Source organism: Eutrigla gurnardus (assembly GCF_963514095.1).
Source record: "Eutrigla gurnardus genome assembly, chromosome: 7".
Lineage (NCBI taxonomy): Eukaryota > Metazoa > Chordata > Actinopteri > Perciformes > Triglidae > Eutrigla > Eutrigla gurnardus.
Genome location: NC_139921.1, coordinates 17477361 through 17498174, shown reverse-complemented (window position 1 = coordinate 17498174; position 20814 = coordinate 17477361). Strand labels below are relative to the sequence as shown.

The following is a 20814-nucleotide window of genomic DNA, read 5'->3' as shown; positions in this document are numbered from 1 at the left end:
GATACATTAAGGCAAAATGTAGCATATAATGAAAGATGAGCTGAACGAGAGAGGAGAGAGACTTGCTGTAGATCATAGCTGCAACAGTTGGACTATGTTAGCTTGTCTTTGCCAACTAATTCCCTCTTAAGCTATACTTAGTCATAGCATACTGAGAGCCACTGCGCCTGCTTATAGTCTAACTTCCATCTCCTGAATTAGTTTGGATTGCTCAGTATTATGGTTTAACCTCCAGGTGACCAGTGGGGCCGCGTTGAGATTCTACCAGAGCAGTGAAGAAATTGGCTTATAAAAAAAAAGAAAAAACATGTTTACATACTTAAACATGTTTAAGGGTGTGCAACAAAGACACCACCATGGAAAATGTATATGCCACGTTGTCGGACATACGTTAAGCTAGGGGCAGCCATTGTTTACATGCTTCACCACCTTATCATGACCGTTCATGCCTGATTGACTTCTACTCTATCATCATGCTACCTTATCGTATTTTTCAGCCCACGATAAGCGGGCTGTGTCTGGTACTATCAGATAGTCTACACTTTTCAAAGGGTGGTCTCTAGTACAGTACATGGGTTTGTTTGTTATTACCCAGCACCTCTTGAAAATGTGAGTGGTTCTGTCTCTGCCTGAGTGAAATATACACCCAACTACCTATATAGGGGAGTTCACAGAGTGCATCTGTATGATATCGTGACTGCAAAGTTCCCAGTGTAAAAATCATTATTTTTCCAGATTATTTTATTTTTTGTTTTTTAGAAGATCCGCCTCTAACCGTGAGTGTGTATCATCTAATTGTCCACTAGAGACCATCCCTGCATTCAATGGAGTGGCCTCAGCAAGACCATCCCAGTTCTCTTGTTTTTCCCTGAAGCGGCGGTCTCCAAAGTTGGGAATATCTGCTCCACTGGAGGTACACTACAATTGGTTGAAGCTACACAATGACGATGAGAAAAGCAATGATGATATATATTAAAGTTTGGAGCCTTCAATAAGTAATGATTTTGTTTTCCATAGAGCGATATAACATGGCCTTCAAGATCGTGCGCACAGAGAGCCGCCTGGTACGAGGACTACTCAGCAATCATGGATTCCATGAGGTAATGTTCCGCGCCAAAATCATGCAAATGTAAAAGATTAGCCTAAATCTTGTAAAAAAATATATATATAAGGAGGCATTGCTTTTAAGCTGGCTGCACATACTATTTAGGTCCCTCTCCGCTGTATAGGATAAGAGATAGTAGGGCTGTTTTTATTTCCTTTGAGTAATAATGCCGATGTCAAAGCCCAGGAATGCACCCATGGAAAAAAAACAACATGACCTCAAGAGCATTAATCCTGTTTCACGAGGGCTCGGAATCCCCATTAATGCTCTTTCCAAGCAGTTACAATTAATTCCCTTTTTATTTCATTTCAATGCTTCTTGACTCCCGCTAACCCATCATCAAAGGCAGACGAGTGTCTACCACAGCCGCGACAGAGCCAAGCTTTAATAAGCCTTTATTACAAACATCTGGCTCTCCCCTAGACACTGAACAGCCATGTCAATCCTGCCTCCTGACGACGTTTTGGAATACAGCAAAACAAATCAAATAACGTCAGGGTGATGAGAAAACTGTCAGTTGATGTAATTTTTTGGGGGATAATTTCTAAAGAGCGGGTTTGTATTCCTCTCCGTTATTGGTTGTCTGACCTGCTTTTTAGATTTAATCTAACTGAGCTGTCATATGTGATGGACATCAGAATATAATACTGCTGTCGCTGACTGGAAACTCTACAGAGCTTTTTCAGTATGGACAGTTTTATGCTCTTTTTAACGATCCCTTTGCAAATGTCATTTGCTTTGTGTGAATCTAAATGATTTGATCCATACAATCTGTCTTTTTTTCTTTTAGGTTCACCCAAACAGCAATGACTTTAACCTGATGTGGACGGGATCTCACCTCAAGCCTTACATACTACGCAGCCTTCAAGACTTCCAGAAGGTCAACCACTTTCCCAGGTAATAATAGAGCGCTCAAATGCATGAGCGTGTTGTTGCCACTGTATTTCAGTGTTATAAATATCACCACCGACTGAGCCTGTCAGTTCCGGCGTTGTGTGTGTTGGCTTCCACCGCAAAGCACGTTTAGTTTGGACCGCTGCCTCTCTGAGATATGAAATGAATCACACTGTCAGGCAGAGGGCGATCTATCGCCGTTCTGTATGTCTTTGTTCTGTCGGCGTTTGAAGCTGTGAAGTGGAGTGCTGGAGCGTTTAACAAAAACCTGAGGCTCTGCTCATTTCCAGGTCGTATGAATTGACGCGCAAAGACCGCCTGTACAAAAACATCCAGCGAATGCAGCAGACTCACGGCTTCAAAAACTTTCATATCGTTCCCCAGACCTTTGTGCTTCCCACCGAGTACCAGGACTTCTGCCGTAAGACCTCTCTTTATGATGTATTTACAGGCATGGCCCATTCTAAACATATACATTATGTTTTCTGTGTGAATCTCTGCTTGTCTCTCCTGCCTCAATCTCAGATTGTTTTGCCAAGGACAAGGGCCCCTGGATTATTAAACCAGTAGCATCTTCAAGAGGGCGAGGTATCTACCTCGTCAGCAATGTGAGTGATTTTGCCCACAGGATCAGAATAATCGCTCTAATACAGCCGTTCCCAAACCTTTTGGCTTGTAAAAACCTATTTTATTCTTCTCCGATTCTTTGATTTTAAGGATTATTAGAGAGCTCAAGATGAAAGAAGGACTTTCCAGTGTGTAATTGTGTGTGACCAAAACTCAATTGCATGTAAATAATAATGTAATAATAAGTGAATCTTTTTTTCAGAGCTCAAAGCTTCGTAAAAACCACCAAGTAAATCTATCTTGTGATATTTTAGTCTGAATATTCTTTCATTCCTGAGTTCTCTCAAATTTTGTTTTTTCAAGAATGACCCCCTGAGGTCACACTTAGTTCTGTGTAACATACAACTATGTATATAACTTTTCTTTCTTATCCCTTGAATCTTATCTATTAAATCGGGGGGTCAGGTCAGAAACCACTGCTCTATTACCCGCCTCAGACTAATGCAGTGACCCAAAATAAACCTATGTTTTAGGTTGGAGTGAATTGACCGACAAGTGTTTGGATAAATAGGGAAACCGAATAGGGAATAGGAAAAATGTGTTTTTATATGCCTAAAAAAAGAGTGTGTAAAACATTACCCACCGCAAAGGTTTGGAACAACACATCGTCTCACATGCACACGGGACCGAAATGGAAAACAAACTTAGAAGATGAAGTTACATTAGTGGAGATTTAAACCATGTTCTTCCAATACTTTGCATACGGTATCTGTTTGAAAAATCCGTGTGTTCAAATAATTATTCGACATCTGGGTTAAAAAAAAAACCTGCATATTTGTGAGGCGAGAAGATTGATACCACTCACCAGCCTGTATGATAACTTTGAAGTTCCAGCCAGCAGATGGTTAGCTCATGTTGGGGAAACAACTCATCTTTAGCTAAGCTTGCAAAGCAAATTTTAACACGGATTCACATTAATGACAAACCTAGTGGGAGTTGACTGTAAGCACGCTGACTTAAAAATACTGTGTGAACTGAGTCAGTTGTCCAGATGTTATTTGTGTGTGTGTGTGTGTGTGTGTGTGTGTGTGTGTGTGTGTGTGTGTGTGTGTGTGGAGGGGTGTGCACATACAGCTGTCTTTGAAATAAGTATCAACCAGTGTTTCAGACATTAATAAGCTTCGTGGAGTAAATCACACTCTTCCAAGGCTCTGGCTTTTTGGAGGAGCTCAACAAGGTTCTCACTCTTGGAAAACATATGCCGCGATCCTTCTTCTTCTCAGGCATTTTTATGAAACAGTGGAAAGAATGTCAGAGCGATATTTGGAGAGGGGAAAGAAATACGTTCATTTTTTTTTCTTTTTTCTGGGGTGCAGGTTTTCTCTGAACTGTAGCCAGCACTGAAGTTCCCCCGCCTCCCGCTCCGTCCCATCTCTTCTCAACTTAGCCACCTGCAACACATTTCAACCTCATAAATGACCCATCTCCTACCACCAGATTGTGTTTTTATAGGCTGTTATTGAACGCTGACCTGCTACGGCCAGTGTCGCCGCAGTCTCCAACCTTTTCTTGTTGATTCTTTGATGTTAATGGTTAACAGCGGGGTCACGTCATCTATTTGGAATTCGGTGTTTAATGCTGCTATTTGTGAATGAATATACAGTATGGAGGACTGAAACAAAAAAAAGAAAAACACATTACATTCGTCATGGAAACGCTATTTCTCCTCTGCTAATAGGAGATGTTGATTGAGTTGAACATGCTGTCCAACCTCATCACTGTAGTAAACAATCTACAAACTCACTTGTCATGAATGACACGTTTAGATTATCACCTACGTCCGTCATCTTCCTCATTGTCTTCATCATATTGTCTTTTATTTGTTTCTGTTTCGTCATCTGCAGCCAAATCAGATTTCAATGGATGAGAACATCTTGGTGTCTCGCTATATTAATAACCCACTGCTGATAGACGGTGAGTTCTTCTCTGCATCTTCATCGCGGCCTCCAATTCTTGATATGTAAGTGTTGTTTTGTCATCCTGGGCAATCCGTGTGAATTACTGTCATTTTTCAGAGTTCAAGTTTGACGTGCGGTTGTACGTGTTGGTGACATCATACGATCCGGTCCTTATCTATGTGTATGAGGAGGGCCTGGCTAGGTGAGCTGTGTGTTTTTAGCAATAATATAATTGACAAACTTTTAAAACTGTTTAGTCCATAAAAAATACATAATATGTAATTAGTTTTAATGAAGTATTGGGAAAATAATTCACTAGTTGAACAGTGACTAGTAGTGTAGGGATGGCATATTTTTGAACCCCAGAAGTTGGCATCGCAGTGACTCCCTCGACAAAAATACAATTGGATAATAGCAGAAAAAAATACAACTTTGGTGATTTTTGTGCATATACACGATGCAATCGGCATTATTAACCGCCATAAAATCTTCCGAATCCTCAAGACATGCTGATTTTATAAAATTATTTTGACTTTATTTCAGGCATCTAGTCAAACACTCAAGACAACACAAGAACTGGAAGTGCAAAAAAGCTACCTCGTTTCCGTTATTTAAGGACTCATTGTTGCCGCACACTTCCGTGGTGGAGACATCACCTTAGACTTAGACTTAGACTTCTCTTTATTGATCTCTTTGGGATGACTCCCGCAAGGAAATTGTATTTCCAGCAGCTTACAGAAAAACTTAGCCAAAAAAATATAGAAAGTAAACAATAAACAGTAAAAACAATAAAACTCTAGCTAAATATAGAGGGAAAACTGTAGACAGTGAACAATAAACTCTCAGCTAAATCCACTGGTGCTCTGTCGTTCCCCAGAAGAGGGCAGCCTTAACGTTCCAGACCAGCAGCTGTGTAGCGTGCGCTGTGTCGGCGACTTTTCAAACAAAGCCCTCTATTGTTATATTTGTAGGATGCGCTCATCAAATGTCTCTGATTGTGTCATTGTTCAATGATCATATCTTCTGTTTGGTTGCGCTATAAACATTGGAGGTTTTTTTTAGAGGAAGAATGGTTTATTCATCCAAGAAGAGGTTGTTGTCAGGCACAGGTAGGTCAGGAGACGGTAGATGATTTATAGAACCGCTGGTTCTTCGCTTTGGCCTGATAGAAGAACGTGCTGGAAACAGAGTGCCACTGCCCTCTTGTTTGCTGGCTTGATTATCAACTGTGGGCAATAAATCATGGTCATATTCTCAATCCCACTTTTATCTCTTGACATTCCTCCGGGTTGTGTTTGTATTCAGGTACACTGTGCGTGCCATGGAATTCTCAGCATTGCACATGTGGCATCCACTCCTCTCTAACTCTGCCCAGACGCTTATCTCACTCCAAAGTGCCCCCATCATTGGGTGTTAGTCTTATGAATGTGTTCATTATGGCAGATGGATATGTAGTGAAACAAAAGTTTTTTTCCCATTTCTTGCACAATTAAACACCGTCTGTCCCGCAGGTTTGCCACGGTCAAGTATGACCAGACGTCGAAGAACATTAAGAACACGTTCATGCATCTCACCAACTACAGCCTGAACAAAAAGAGCAGCGATTATGTCAGGTAACTTTCATCAGTGAATGTGTGTGTGAGCTGTTATGGGAAGCGTGATGGACTCATCCATTTGTTAGAACGACATCGTTTGAAGTGCGCTTCTTTTTTTTCCTTTTCAGTTGCGATGACCCTGAAGTTGAGGATTATGGGAACAAGTGGAGTATGAGTGCAGTGTTGCGGTATTTGAAGCAGGAGGGGAAGGACACCACATGTGAGTCATTTTCTTCCCAGTCTCATCCTTTTTCATCTTTTCCTTTTTGTTTTAATATAATATATATAATGGATTATTGTTATGTTTATTTGTCTATTCCAGTGCTGATGAGACAGGTGGAGGACCTCATCATCAAAGCTGTGCTGAGTGCTGAAACACAGATAGCTGCTGCCTGCAAGACGTTTGTTCCCCACAAAACCAACTGCTTTGGTAATAATTCCATATTCTCCTTAAAATGCTGTTTCGCCATACCGTAGTTTAACACATTTACACCTGCACAGGTGAAATGCATCAACAGGGCTGTCCAGGAAATCAAAATGAAACTCATAAGAACGGCACCTTCTGAAGAGTTTCCTGTCGATATTCCCTTTTATGTTCACGGTGCAGATACACACACACACACGACCCCACCCCTCACATTTCCTTTCAGTTTCATATTCATTGTCCGGCAGTTCCTCTATGCCGTTTTCTCCGCTGAGCCCAAGCTGAGGTTGTAGACAGTCATTCCTCAGTGTGGAGCCTTCCTGCCTGTTGCTGCTCTCTGACTGGCTGCCGCTTTGTGGAGGGCCTATTGACTGAAGCAGGAATTTGCTTCCTCCTCTCTGTTGCCATTCAGGTCTGCCTGATTTAGGCTGACTGTTTTCCTGGCTGCTCCTGCCTAGCATCGGGCTTGTGTGAACTCCATTTCGGAGCCATTACCCATGTTAGTGTTGGCACTAATTGTCTGCACACTCGCCCTCTCTCTCTCTCTCTCTCTGTCCGGCGGTCTCGCTGAGATTTCGGGGTTTGAAAGTGAGCACGTTGGCCAAGCTTCCCTCAACGCCGCTGTCTCTTTTTCCTCTTCTCTCGCTGTTTCTGTTTGTTTATGATTCCCCCTCTCCTGCTCACCCTCTCTTTCACCTCCCCGATGTTAGAAAAGAAACGTGACAGGCTTCTGTAGACATAATAGCCCCCCTGATTGGTGGTTGTTTGGGCTGTATGGGAGGCGTAGCAGCATGGACTCACACCGTCAGGCAGTCACCTGCATAAAGATGCTATCTGCACCCTGAGCGTAACTGCTAGGTTGAAAAACCACATTAGCCCAGGGTGTGAACGTTGACCATGCAGGTATTTATGGGGAAATGTGGCTTACCAAGCCTCAACCTGGCTCTCATACACACGTGAAAGACACGAATAAACAACCATATGACAAATCGTTCCTATGATGGAAAATCAAGTTCGCCTTTATGGTTGATTATTTGTTCACGCAGTAAAAATGCTTAAGGGAATGTTCAATAATAGCATGCTCTTTTAAAGGCATTGCATGAGCAATCCTGAGGATAAAGAAGCAGAACTCTGCGTTTGCAACATCCCTACTGTCCCTAGTACAGGACAGTAGATGTACTGTATGAAAAATGGAAAGTCTGAGAATATGGAATGAAACACTCAAGCCTACTGATGACACGACACTAGTCTGGTGCCATCGTTTGTGGCGTACCCGTGCACTGTGGCGCACAATGAGGCAGCCCCGGAGGCAGCAATGCAAATACTTCTTAATTAATAGTTACTGTTGGTTTATTTGGACCCTACGGAGTCCACGTTGGATATGAAATGAACAACAACATAATGACTTTATAGCTTTATGTTTGATAATGTCATTATCCGCATACAGCAGTGCTGAAATCTTATATGCAAGCCTATAGAGGCCTGTATAGACATAGATACTGCCGCAGTGTCATTGTGCGGCACAAAAGCAATTAGGTTCTACACCTTTTCCTGAGATACATAAAACACTTTGGTCTGGTGTGAACATGCCTCTCATTCTGCTTCAGCCATATCGGTTTACCATTGAATTTAGTGTACTTTTGTTGTCTTCAGATGGCCCCGAGCAAGTTAATTACAGCATTCACAGTCTACAGGATTAGGTTTCCAAAGGGCTGACGGTTCCAGAGGACCACCCTCATCCTCTCTCTGTTGATCTGTTTCTCCCAGTGTGGTCACGTTGCGTGTGTGAGTATGTATGGACAGTATGAATACAGGGACATGCAGGAACCAGTCAAAGCTTCAGGGAGTCCAGTCTAGTATCTGTAGTGGGCCTCTTCTGAAAATCTTAAGCAAACCCATCAAATCCACCAAGTGGTTATGTTCGGTCAGCTTCGGCTCGCTTTCGCCTTCTCACTGCTTTCCCACTCCTCCTGCAGCCTACAATTCACCCAGCATTCAACCTAGGCCGCGGCAGCTGCCGGTAATTGTAAACAGGTAAAGCATCAAGAGCGGAGGGCAGCAAATGACGATGAATTTCCCGATATAAGCAGCCATTGTTTCAAGTTTTTATACGGCCTCTGGCTTGTCTGGAAGGGAGCCATGCAAGATCATAAAGAACATTATAATCTTAATTTACTGCAAATTGTTCCCCGCCATTTTAATGTCCATTAATGGCTTTAATACTATGTTTATTGTTTTCAAATGGGACTTTTTTTTTTCCTCCTCTTTGTTAAATTGCACATCCGTATCTAAATGGGCATACTTTAACAAAAGCTTTTTTATAGCGCTGTAATGTCTCATCTGGGAAGAAATAAAAACAACAGATTTTGTTTTTGTTTTACATTGGTAAGAAGTGTGTGTGCGTGTGTGTGTGTGCGTGTGTGTGTGCGTGTGTGCGTGTGCGTCTGTGAGGAGAAAATGCCACCCATGCAGCTCCTCACCACTGCTGCATGATTAATGGACAGGCTTTTTGCTGAGGGATGCTGATTACGAGATGTTTTGACTAAGATCTGATTAGCCAAGCCAAAGGCCTATTTTATTCCACGCAAAACATTCCACTTACTGGTCCTGTGTTCCACTGAACGTCCCTCGTTAAGTGCTGAGTGTGGTTGGATCCCCCGTCTGTGAAGCGCTCTCCCTGTTCTACGTCGGTCGGGTAGTCGCACGCGTCACTGCAGCACCGCGGTGGTGTGTCTGTGATGACAGCGTGGCCGCTGTGTAATTCCAAAAATCATTTAAAGAACGATTAATGGATCGGGTCCCGCTATCATAATACAGACTATAGTGTTAACTGCTGCTTTAATTTGTTTACCTCCAGTGTGTTTTCACGAAACACTTCCAACTCATTTATCTCAGGAGTAACCCGATTGTTCTCGCCTATGTAGAAAACACACAAGCAGGAAATACTTGATGTCGCTGTTGTTGTCGTGGGCCAACCGGCTGCGTGGCCAGGGTGGGGAGATTATTGTTTTTGGGCGTTTGTCTCTTGTGGTGACATTTCCAGCAGCGCCCATCCAATAATATATATAAAAAAAGCTCTTCATCATCCCTTCACTCTGTCTTTTTTTCTTCTCCTCCCTGTTTAATGGGTGTGATGTGGATGTTCGCTGCCTCGAGTCTCCTTGTCTGTGTTGCTTGTTGTGGCCTCTCTGCGGGCACGTTTAACAGCGCTCCCCCGGCAGCGGTCGACCATAGAACAAACGTGTCTACCAGCGAGCGGCTCGGCAGGCTCATGGGGCTGGAGTGGCGTCTGCTCCTAATTGGGGGAAAATGAGCGGCACATGGAGCCTGCTTGTCGGGGGTTGGTGAGGCGGTGTAACACCTCCCCATTTTCCCCTGTTGTTGTGGTGCCACTATTGAGGCACTGCAGGGCTCAAACCCATTTATTCCAGCACTCTGCTCCCCGGGACTAATGCATGATGTTTTATGTGTGCGTTTTTATACAGATGTGGCTAGAACAGGGTAAGCCAGCAAGTGGAAAATAAAAATCTCGGTGCTCCGCTCACTGTTTAGCAGTGGGGGTCCCGTCCATCCTCAGAAGAAGTTAAAGATGGCAGTGGCGGCTTCTGTTGCTGCTCTTGGCTCGGGGAGGCACAGCAGTCCTTGTTCAGTTCCATCATGAAAATGCAGTTTGCCGTCAACATCTATTTGGACTTCACCAAGCTGCCACAGTTTGACCTCCTGACCTGTGTGATACGGCCCAGGGAACACTATCCAGTGTGCATGTTTTGTCTTTACACAGATGTCGAGAAGATGAACAGACAAAACATTACACTTCAATAAACTTGGTGGACTCACAAGAGACGGATTAACCAAAAAAAAAAAAAAAAAAAACCAGTTAAAATGGAAGCAGTCTGGAAAAAACCCGGGCTCTTAAATATCCTACAACTGTCTGGTAAATTGCTTCCATTTCGGAGACACACTTATCTTGTGTCGGATCTGCTCTCCTTTAATTGAAAGACCAAATATATTAGCACTATCAAGGAAAACCATTTGATATTTGTGAGACGCTGCCTTGACGGGGGCGGTGGTTTGTTTAATATCTATCTGCAATAAGTAACGTGCAGCCAAATAAACAACTCCTCTTGTTAAACTAGAATTGCCCAGCCTAACATTATTCCGCCGAGTGCCTTATAAAGCCATCGCTCGCTGTCACACTACCTTTTGTATGCTTAACATTGGCACTGACCTGAGATGCTAGAACAAACAGTGCTGCTTGTGGCCGCTTTGAATGCACCAACCCCCCCCCCCTCATCTATTCTCAACACAGTCTATTCTTTTGAAGTGCCGTGACGCGGGTTTTTCTTCTGCCTCCATGGCTGGGTTTTGCCCTATCCCTGTAAAATACTGTGGTTTCCCCTGCACGCTGCTGCTGGGGCCAGCGGGTCGCTGGCTCACAGGGTGACACTCCCCAGAGCAGTGCGAGGGCTTTCATAGGGGACGTAGGCCAACACTGTCGCAGTGAGCCATATATATCAGTCAGAGGACTTCCTGACCACTTTCAAAAGGCTTTTATTGTGTCACTCAGTGCTAAGCTATTATTGGAGTGAAATGTATACAATGCATCGCCTAAGACGTTTGAATCCCCCAGGTTTCTCCCACTTTGGGACATGGTGTTCATATTGTATGAATATGTATATTGTAAAACTTTATGATGGAGTTCAGTCCTTGTTGTTAATATATAGTGGCAATATGGATACTGCCTAACCTTCCCAGTCATGAGAAAAGTATCCACTGTATTTATTAAAATGTCCACAGCCACAGTGTGTTTTGATCTTACGTCTTAGGAAAGCAGCTTCACGACAGCTGAAATGTGTATGTACTTAGTTAATGTAATTGAGCCAATCCCTCAGTGGCAGGCTTCGGTGGACGTTCCTCTCCTGAGTGATTGGGGGGGATATAACATGCGTGTAATCAGTAACAGGAAGGCCAGGCCACAATGTCATATGCCACATAATGGGGCCGTGATAAAACTCTAGTGACTTTGATAGCCATCATCCCTTATTTTTAGTGAGCAGATCGCTGAGGTTTCTGTGTCGGCTTTCTCTCTGCTGACTTCCCCGGTCTGCGGTGGGAGGTGAAAACCTTCTGATTCACTTTGCGTTTCCCTCCGCAGAGCTGTACGGTTTTGACGTGCTCATTGACTCCGACCTCAAGCCCTGGTTGTTAGAAGTGAACCTTTCTCCCTCCCTGGCCTGGTGAGTAACGGCGTCTTCATCATTTGATCACTTTATTTTGTCGTTTCGGATAGAATCTACTGACAGTTTCTTTTACCCCACGTACTCAAAGGAAGGCTTTGTAGTTGAATACGAAAAGAAAAGAAAAAAAATATTGCAAAAGAAATGCCACATTAAAGTCAATGGCACTCACACTTATATTGCGAAAGCACATTCTCAGGCAAAAATCTCCCACAAAAGCCTTTAAGAGTTTAGTCAAGGTCACACAACAGATCTGTATCTTCTCATGATAGTTGACTCATTTTCTGCAGTCTTTTTATGTGTTGTCATTTTTTAATTAAGTTCTTTGTTCCCTAAAAAAAAATAAAAAATCAACTTATTTACAGTGATGCGCCCTTGGATCTGAAGATAAAGGCCAGCATGATTGCAGACATGTTTTCGCTTGTGGGTGAGTACATGCTGAAACAATGACTAAATACGATTTACTATTGATTCCTGAGATTTGCGCAAGTGAGTGCACTTCATAGGCATGTAGGTCATGGAAATGCTGTGCTTATAGCTACATTTTTAAATCCATTACATTAGTGAACTTTTTTCTTCCAAAATGTAGTATATGTCCAAAAATACACATTCACATTAATACAACATATATAAACTAATTTAAATATTAATTGTTGTGTTAATATGAAATTGTGGTGTAGAAATGCCAATATAGAATTACAATATGTTCTATAAATAAATGAAGTTGTCAAAAAATAATATTTCAATGGCTTAGCATTGAATACATACATCATTAAAGAACCTTTATACATGGCACTATAGGCTGCACTACACATTATTATTGGCCCGGTTTAATAAGCAACACAATTTAAACGATATGTAATAAGGGTCCCTCCGTCGTGTCACCATCAGCCAAGGGCTCCTTGGCCTGAAAAACGTTCCTCTGCACCAGTTAATTATATGTTGTTGAAATAAAACACATCAAACAAGTAGAAACGTCAAAAGACTGCATACTTTGAACGTATCCATCAACAGTCAATAATTCCACGATTAAGATATTTATAGATACTTGCCTGAGAACATTACTCATACTTCAGATTTGAATGAAAAAAAACCTAAAATAATAGGTTAAATGTAAATTATTTTGTTAGAGGCACACCTTGGACATTATTTATAGCAAAGTTATACAACTGGGATGCATTTGTTAAATTTGTAGAAGCTTATGTAAAATAAAAAAGTGCTGTAAATCATGCTGTGTTCTCTTCACTCACCTCCTTCAAAGGCAAAGATGGAAGTTGGCCTTACTTGTAACGAGCCGGTTCCAAGCAGGTGGAGACAGTCTTCTATTGTTCAACGTGTAATGTTTTCCTTCATTCCACTCTTTGGAGTTTGTGCAAACTGACGAGAATAGCTGTACGGCTTCATAATAGGAGCTCCAGTGTTGAGAGAACAAACCGCAGACTCCATTATTTAACATCAAATGACTCGCGGACAAAATTGTCAACAGAGGCCTTAGATGTTTTGTAGTCATTAAGCTTTCTTAATGAAACTGGATCCGACATGTCAAACTAAAGCAATCTTTCGCATGAAGATCCAAAAAAATGTCTGACCCAAGCCAGAGATAAAAGCTGTTTATACAGCAGTAAGATGTAGCAGGGAATGAGATGTGTCTCTGTTATGTCTCCTACACTCTTAATTATTGAATTTGCATGCAGAATAGAGCTTGTACCATTTTGTGATGTGTAAGTTAACACCAAAAATAATGTCACACCTTGCCCATGCATACAGATGTCTGAGTTTGTCTTTGTAGACGAGAGTTAAAAGTGCACAAACTTCACATCACTTAATCCTCTTATCTATCCTCATTACCATTCATAGGATGCACAGAGACAAATTATTAGCAGACATTCATCGGAACTGTCGCTGAACGATTAAGCCTGTCTGCCGTCTAAAGCCTAATGATATTAAAGGAATGGCAAGTGTGTGTGTGTGCGTGCAAGTCCACGTATGCGCACACGTCTTATCCCAGGCCATGCTGTGGCTTGAAAAACCCTCCCCTCCGGCTCATTAAATGAAAGAGTAGAATCATAAATTGCCAGTTATCTTTGGACTGAGATGCTACTGCGGGTCTGGGGAAAATGAGCAGTGGCATGTAAAACATAGCACATCTATTATGTACCAAACAAACTAAGGCGTTGTTGGCTGATAACACTTGGGCCGCATCCCAGACCTGTAAATAATGACAGCATTCCATTAGCATTCATTTTCCGCCTGTGTGAAGCTGTCAGCTCCGTGTTGCCCATGTTTGTAATAATTGCGGTGTTTAGGAAAGAGCATGGCAGGGGCCTGATTCTTATCTGACGGCTTGGATGAGGTAGTACAAATAGCCTCGAGCTCCAAGCTGTCAATAGACTTAATTCACTTCTAGTGTGACTGCAAGATGCAACATAAACATATTTCTTCATCATTTCACTTTAACCTCTAGATAGCCTGGAGTGAGTGTGGGAATTAATAAACAGAAGGTCATAGATTTATTGACTGGGTGGCAACATCTTAGTGTGAAATACAAAAAGGTTTCCCCCACCTTTATCAAATACCATTTGAATATAAATGTGTTTAACTGTATGCATCCAAAGTAGTCTCCCTGGCACAAAAGTTAGAGGAATAGTTTGACATTCTGGGAAATTTGTGTATTTGCTTTCTGGCGCAGAGTTTCGATGCCAAGATCAATACCACTGTAATGCCTGTCCATTATGAGGCTACAGCCAACACCTGGTTAGCTTAGCTTAGCATAAAGGGGAAAAGACCAGCCTGCTCAGTTTGATGTTAACAAAATACCCCTATCAGCATCTCTAAAGCTTACAGCTTAATACATTTGAGCTTTTTTTATATATAAAACTCAAAGTTCAAATTTTATTAGGGGACAAGCTGTAACTTCCTAGAGTCTCTGCTGGTTGCCTGGCAACTGCTCAGAGACAAGAAATAGTCCGTCATATAACCTTCCATTAAAAAATAAATGGTTGTTTTTACACTTTGGTGTTTGTACGGACAAAACAAACAAGGCATTACGTGTTAATTAGTTGACTTTATAGCTTCTAGTAGGCAGAGCCAAGCAAGCTGTTTCCTGCAGTCTCCAGGCTTTATGCTAAGTTAGGCTAACCAGCTGCTCGCTGCATTATATTTAATGGAAAGATATGAGTGATAGCAATCACCTCATTTCACTCTCGGCAAGAAAGCAAATGAGTGTATTTCCCAAAATGTCAAACAAGTTTAAGCAAGGTCAGGTGGCAGTGGTGTATTATTATCACAACCAGCTATTTCTGAAATATAATGTGCTATTGTTAAAGATATTGTCGAATTACATGTAATTTATTGCCTCTTTGGCCCCTCGATCTACTTTGGTCCTCTTGCACCAACTTTGGAGACCTGTTGCAATATATGAAGTCCATGGGAATGAGTAACATGTTTAAGACATGATGTCATTAATATACCCCTTTATGGCCCTAATGTGTCCCTGCAGGCTTTGTGTGTCAGGACCCCCTATCGAGACAACCACGCTCTGACCGAGTGACCTTTGACCCCAGCCTCAAGCACCCAGCGGCCCAAAAAACGCAGGTACAGGATGCTCACACACACGCACACACACACACACACACACACACACACACACACACACACACACACACACACACACACACACACACACACACACACACACACACACACTCACGGCAAAGACTTGAGCCAAGTGTTGCACTCATTCACCCCTCCTTGTGAAACATTCTCATTCTTGTCTTCATCTCCGTGTTGCTTACAGTACATTCCTGTTGCTGCCACTGTCACTGAGCTCTTCTTCTATCCTCATGGAAACTTCACTGTAATGCAAAACAAGCGCTAATGCAATTACACCGTTTGAGTGACATCAGTTTGCGAGCGCTACTCTCCGTGGCTTATTGTTTTATCATTTCTAATCAAGTGACTAATGCGCTCTCCAGGCCTTGTTGCCTAATGATGCCACAACTGCTAATGCTCTTGGCTCCCTCCACTCGACTACTGCACCCAGATTTGGCACCGAATCTGCTGGAGGGAGATTACTAAATCAGACAGATTTCTGCTCCACCTTATATTGTGTAAAGAGCCTGTTTAGACATACAGTAACAATGTCTCATTGTTGTGTGTTGATGGAGCATGCACCCTTAAAGGTTAAGGCGGTAATTCCGATGCTCACCCACCGTTCACCGGCTCTTAGAGACCTCTTTCTGCACCGAAAGCCACAGCAGACAGCAGAATGCTACGTTTTCTTCAGACTCAGACACATTAATCTTCTTTTGCCATGTCCATTTGCAATTCTCTGATGCCTGTTACATTACCGGTAAGAAATAGCTTTTTGCTTATTTGATTATATGACTTTACCATTTTTCATCGTGACAGACCCAGTCAGATCGATTCCTGATGCTATATTTAATAGAATTCTCATTACATTAGCGGAGTGGCTTTAGTAAGGACGTGCTGCAATGCACCACTTGACCCAAAACGTTGCTGAGACAGAGTTACTCAGACACTAAAACAAGCCCTACACTATAAACCACAGAGGCTGTTTAAAACTCCAGAGAAGCTCTCCTCTTACTTTACTCTGATTAGGAGCAACAGATGAGTTTCTTTTTTTAAGGATTAGGCCTGTCACTTTTTGGCTGCCTTTTGTATCCCCCCAGCCACGTCAGACAAATTGAATATAATCCCCCTGCTATTTAGATGACAAATTCTGCATGTGATCCCGTGGGGTTGTGCCCCCTCTGTCTGGCCCGAGTTCCAACCCGCATGCCAAAGTTGTCAATCACGGCCTGGTAGTGCAAGCCGGCGGGAGACAGCCAGCGAAGCCAGTGCATAACAAATATGCTTAATTTATGTGGCAGAGAGAAAAAAGAGAGGGTATTTTTTGTTGTTTTGTCACGCAAGCTGAAGTTTGCACATTTTCCATTTATAATGAGAGATTGTGTTTCAGATGAGTAGGTTGTTTGTCAGTAGCAGATGACTTCTTTCCCAAAAATGTAAGAATTACAACCTTTATGCCTACTTGAATTCATAAAGAAAAAGAATGAGAGTTAGCATTGGCATGTATTCATGTTGGAAAGAGGCTTAAAAGTACATGGTTGGTATTAATTTAGAGTGATTTTTGTCTCTACTCTTCTGTAGCGACAGAGGCCCACACCAGCCAGGAACGCTGAACCAGAGGGGTTGAAAGACAAACTAGGACCTAAACAAAGCCAAGGAGACGGCACTCTGAGCTTGACTGCTGAGGAGGTCAGGCCTTTTAAATGGTGTTGTGTTACATGATGTGTGCGATTTTGTTGGATTAAGACGCTGAAAGTACTTTAACTCTCTAAAACTGTGTCTGTTCTGTACACTTTTGTTTTCTTTCACCACTGCAGATCAAAGTGCTGAGGAGGATAAAGGAAGAATACGAGAGACGAGGAGGCTTCGTGAGGATCTTCCCCACCGCAGAAACATGGGAGCTCTATGGGTAAGCTGAGCCAAGAAGGAGTGTTTGTCTATAATGTTGCTCATTATTACCACTGTCTTCAGATAGGTGGGGCACTTAGATTAATTTGATACAGTCGGTGCCTAAAGCGTATAATAATTAAACCACCATACTAGGGTGTAGCTACATAATTAGTATTTTTGAACTCTGTATTGTGTTCCAGCAAAGAAGACAGCGTGTTTTGTTGAAATACATATTTGAGAGGAAGTCTGTTTTTGTGCTTACAACTCATATTCCTATATGAGGATTTGTTGCTTGATTAGATCCATGGCTGTCTTGGCAGCAGGAATTTTGTGGCATTTTCAGAAGCATATTATCGAGTGGTCGGGTGGAATTATCGTTGCGTTTAACAGCGGCCGCTTCCAGAGTAGCTATATTAAGCCTCGTTTTTTAACACATTGGCCACAAATAAGGAGGCCGAGGCTCATTGGGGCTCCTGCCTTTTATGATTATTGTAATTTGCTTATTATCTTCTTCTCTCAGTGGATATCTGGAGTCCAAGACATCAATGAACTACATGTTGGCGAGCAGACTTTTCCATGGAAGGTAAGCATTTCCATTGTGGTCGGGATTTGGGGATTAGGTCTCTCCATCAGTTTGTGGAAAAACGGTTGGATTCTAACGTGTCGTTTGTTTGCTCTTCGGATTGGATAGGTGAGAGTTGCACAGTCGACTTTTCCAGCGCGCCCGATGTCTGTGTGGCGTTGCGGCGGCAATTTGGGGGCAAGAGGGGAAAGACTATTATAGATGAACTGTGCCTTTTTATGGAAGCACATTTTTATTATTGTAATACAGCATGCATTTATGTTATTTGAATCAGTACGGGCTTTCACCACCGCAGCTTTGAATATTGCACAATATTGTCTGGAGATTTGGCCACCAACTAAGCCCATGTATAATTTTCCCATAATCATTAGGTAGCCAGATTAGGGAGACGTATGTTGCTGCAAATATCTAACCTCCTTTGGGCCTGTCACTGTCTCTCATGTCAACTTCTGGACAAGCTCCTCAACCACACTAATCTTCCTCAGTATTGGCTTCAGTGAAAGCTGAACTGTTTCTCTGCTTTGTAACCGTTGATGACACCCGTATAAATCATCCTCGTTGTTGTTATTGTGTTGACGCGTCTTGTGTCTATCCCTCAGGAATGTGAACGTAAATGTGCAGCTGCAGGTGGACTCGGTCCATGGCTGCCACGGCGTCCAGTACGAGAGGAAGCTGCTGTCTCTGGAGGCACGGAAGAAGAGACAGCGCCACCTGACTCATCGCTCGGCTGCAGGGGAAAAGAAGTCGGGTATGATGTGTTCTGTGCCTCGCTTCAGGAAAAAGCTTTTTTTTGTTGCTACTTGGTGTAGCTAAGTGGGACATCACATACTAATGCTTTTTTCAATCCAATAAATAAGTCCCCCGTGTCATGTTAAGGTTGGCCAAATATGACTCTGAATGAGTTCACTTCATTGCAGCAACAATAGAGCCCCTATGCTGAGTTTGTGCGTGTATTTTATCCCAAATGCCAGTGATGCAACTGACATGTCTTTCCTTTGCAACGCTTGCATACCTCAGGGAAGGAATCCAAGGCCTCCCTGATCGAGTGCAGCAGTCAGGAGGGAGAGGAGTGCGCTCAGGAGGAAAGAGAGGAGGTGAAAAAAGCTCTCAGGCCCGTCTCACACGAGGCTTTGGGAGCAGAGCAAAGAAAACAAGTGGCCACACCACTGGAGCGCTGCCACGGCGAGGCTCTGTCCAGCTCCGAGGCAGGCGTGCACAATGCCAAGCCCAGAGTCAACCTGCTCAACATCCTTCAGCAGGGGTGGGACCTCAGGTTAGTCTGTATTCTGGGCTGCTGCTGCTGCTGCTGCTCTCGTCTCCCTCCCACACTGTACAAGGATGAGAAGAAATAGAGCCCCTCAGTTTGTTAGAGCATTGCTCTTGTTGTGTACCTGTGTCGCCATATGACCTACAGTCTTTACACCACAGGTGGTCCACTGCCTCTGACTTGCTTTCTAATTGCTGGGGTCAACAAATTTGATAATTGTATTAACCATGTCTGAGCCTCTAAAAGTCTGCTGCAACTTACATATTTCATTTCACTATTTAGCTTTTGTGGTTTTAGTAATAACACTGTCCTGACTGCTCTAGCTAAAAGCTTTAAACCTGTTGAGCTTTGACTGTAGTGCTTTTTTTTAAATAAATTCTAACCTATTCTGTGGAAGAAGTGAAGGGTGATGTGGTAAGATGACATCATAAATAATGCTTTAGTATAAAAAGAAACAACAAATTTGCTTTTCATCTATTTTTAATTGGAATAACGACACCATATATGTGCTGTCAAACACATATGACGCGCTGTACACACCGTCATAACTAAGTGCAACAGACCAACCATCAGACCAAGACTGTGGTCTGATGGTGATTTTAATAGTGTTCCTGAAATTATAATTTGAGGCGGAATTACAATAACAAGTCTGAGTTTGTAGAAATTCCTTTGTGCTTGCCAGGACTGTGCATGAAGTAGGGAAATTATAGTACAGCATATCATTCTTTATGTTTGACAGCTTTCTCCAAAACATTTTTTTTAATGTTCTGACAGAACTCTTTCCAGGCTCACCTGGGTCCCAAACGCAGTTTATCATTTTGATACCTGTGCAGGACAAGATACACTGTGTTTCAACAACTTTTGGCTGAAAGTGATACATACCAGTTTTTTTTTCTCTCTCTCTTTGTTGGATGATATGTCAGCTCATGAATATATGAATGAGTACTGCTTGTTCTCTCTGTTGCATCAAAGATTCCAATGCAATAAGCAGAAGTTTGAGGGGAGAACCTCACGGATAATGTTTATTATGAATCTTTCCTTTTCCATTGCTTTACCTGCAGTTTCTTAAGGATTTTCCTCTCTCTCCTCTCCAGTAAAGTGCAGGCCCGGGTGGCCTTTTCCTCCTACCTGCAGCGAGTCCAGCAAAGACTGCTGGCAGAAAGTAGGGCCAACAGCATCCCAGCATGGCCGGACAAGGATAATGACCAAATGGTATAATGATAACCAGTTTTTTATTTTCCTTTCTTAACAAATGGACATAGGTGGTGCTTCCTGTATATGTATATTCATGCCAGATTTGCCCATAGCTTCAATATGTACGAGGTATTTGTGACGTCCTCAGTGACTGCAAACCATTAGGGGAAATCTCTAGCCCATCTTGTCTGAAAGGAGAACACACAGGCAGCTTGATTGAGTGCAGCAGGCTGAATGAGTGATTCAGTGATGATTAAATATGTTTTCTTTTTGTCTACTCAGGAGCTCGTGATTCGCTTCCTGAGAAGAGCAGCCAGTAATCTCCAGCAAGACGTAAAGGTGGTCTTGCCTAGTCGCCGGCTTCCACTCCAAGACCGCAGACGCATCCTGTCCCACCAGCTAGGAGAGTTTATCCACTGTTACGACAAGGTGCCCATTCCCAGCCGCTGGCTTTACCACAGAATCACACAAATGGAACAGATGATGCAAACATCTTTTGCATGTCGCAT

General features: G+C 42.7%; 1 protein-coding gene across 2 annotated transcripts in view; it reads left to right on the top strand.

Annotated features, from left to right (window-relative positions):
* The window catches only part of ttll5 (tubulin tyrosine ligase-like family, member 5), a 41772-nt gene that overhangs the window by 1150 nt on the left and 19808 nt on the right, over positions 1-20814 (top strand). For both annotated transcript variants that reach the window (XM_084012788.1, XM_084012787.1), the window contains exons 3-22: positions 807-913; positions 1018-1100; positions 1896-2002; positions 2290-2420; positions 2525-2607; positions 4471-4540; positions 4642-4726; positions 6036-6137; positions 6248-6339; positions 6442-6549; positions 11699-11780; positions 12146-12207; positions 15280-15374; positions 16953-17060; positions 17189-17280; positions 17782-17844; positions 18444-18592; positions 18862-19117; positions 20206-20323; positions 20588-20734. In XM_084012788.1, the coding sequence (XP_083868914.1) occupies positions 807-913; positions 1018-1100; positions 1896-2002; positions 2290-2420; positions 2525-2607; positions 4471-4540; positions 4642-4726; positions 6036-6137; positions 6248-6339; positions 6442-6549; positions 11699-11780; positions 12146-12207; positions 15280-15374; positions 16953-17060; positions 17189-17280; positions 17782-17844; positions 18444-18592; positions 18862-19117; positions 20206-20323; positions 20588-20734 (2140 nt within the window). The remainder of the gene's footprint in view (positions 1-806; positions 914-1017; positions 1101-1895; positions 2003-2289; positions 2421-2524; positions 2608-4470; positions 4541-4641; positions 4727-6035; positions 6138-6247; positions 6340-6441; positions 6550-11698; positions 11781-12145; positions 12208-15279; positions 15375-16952; positions 17061-17188; positions 17281-17781; positions 17845-18443; positions 18593-18861; positions 19118-20205; positions 20324-20587; positions 20735-20814) is intronic.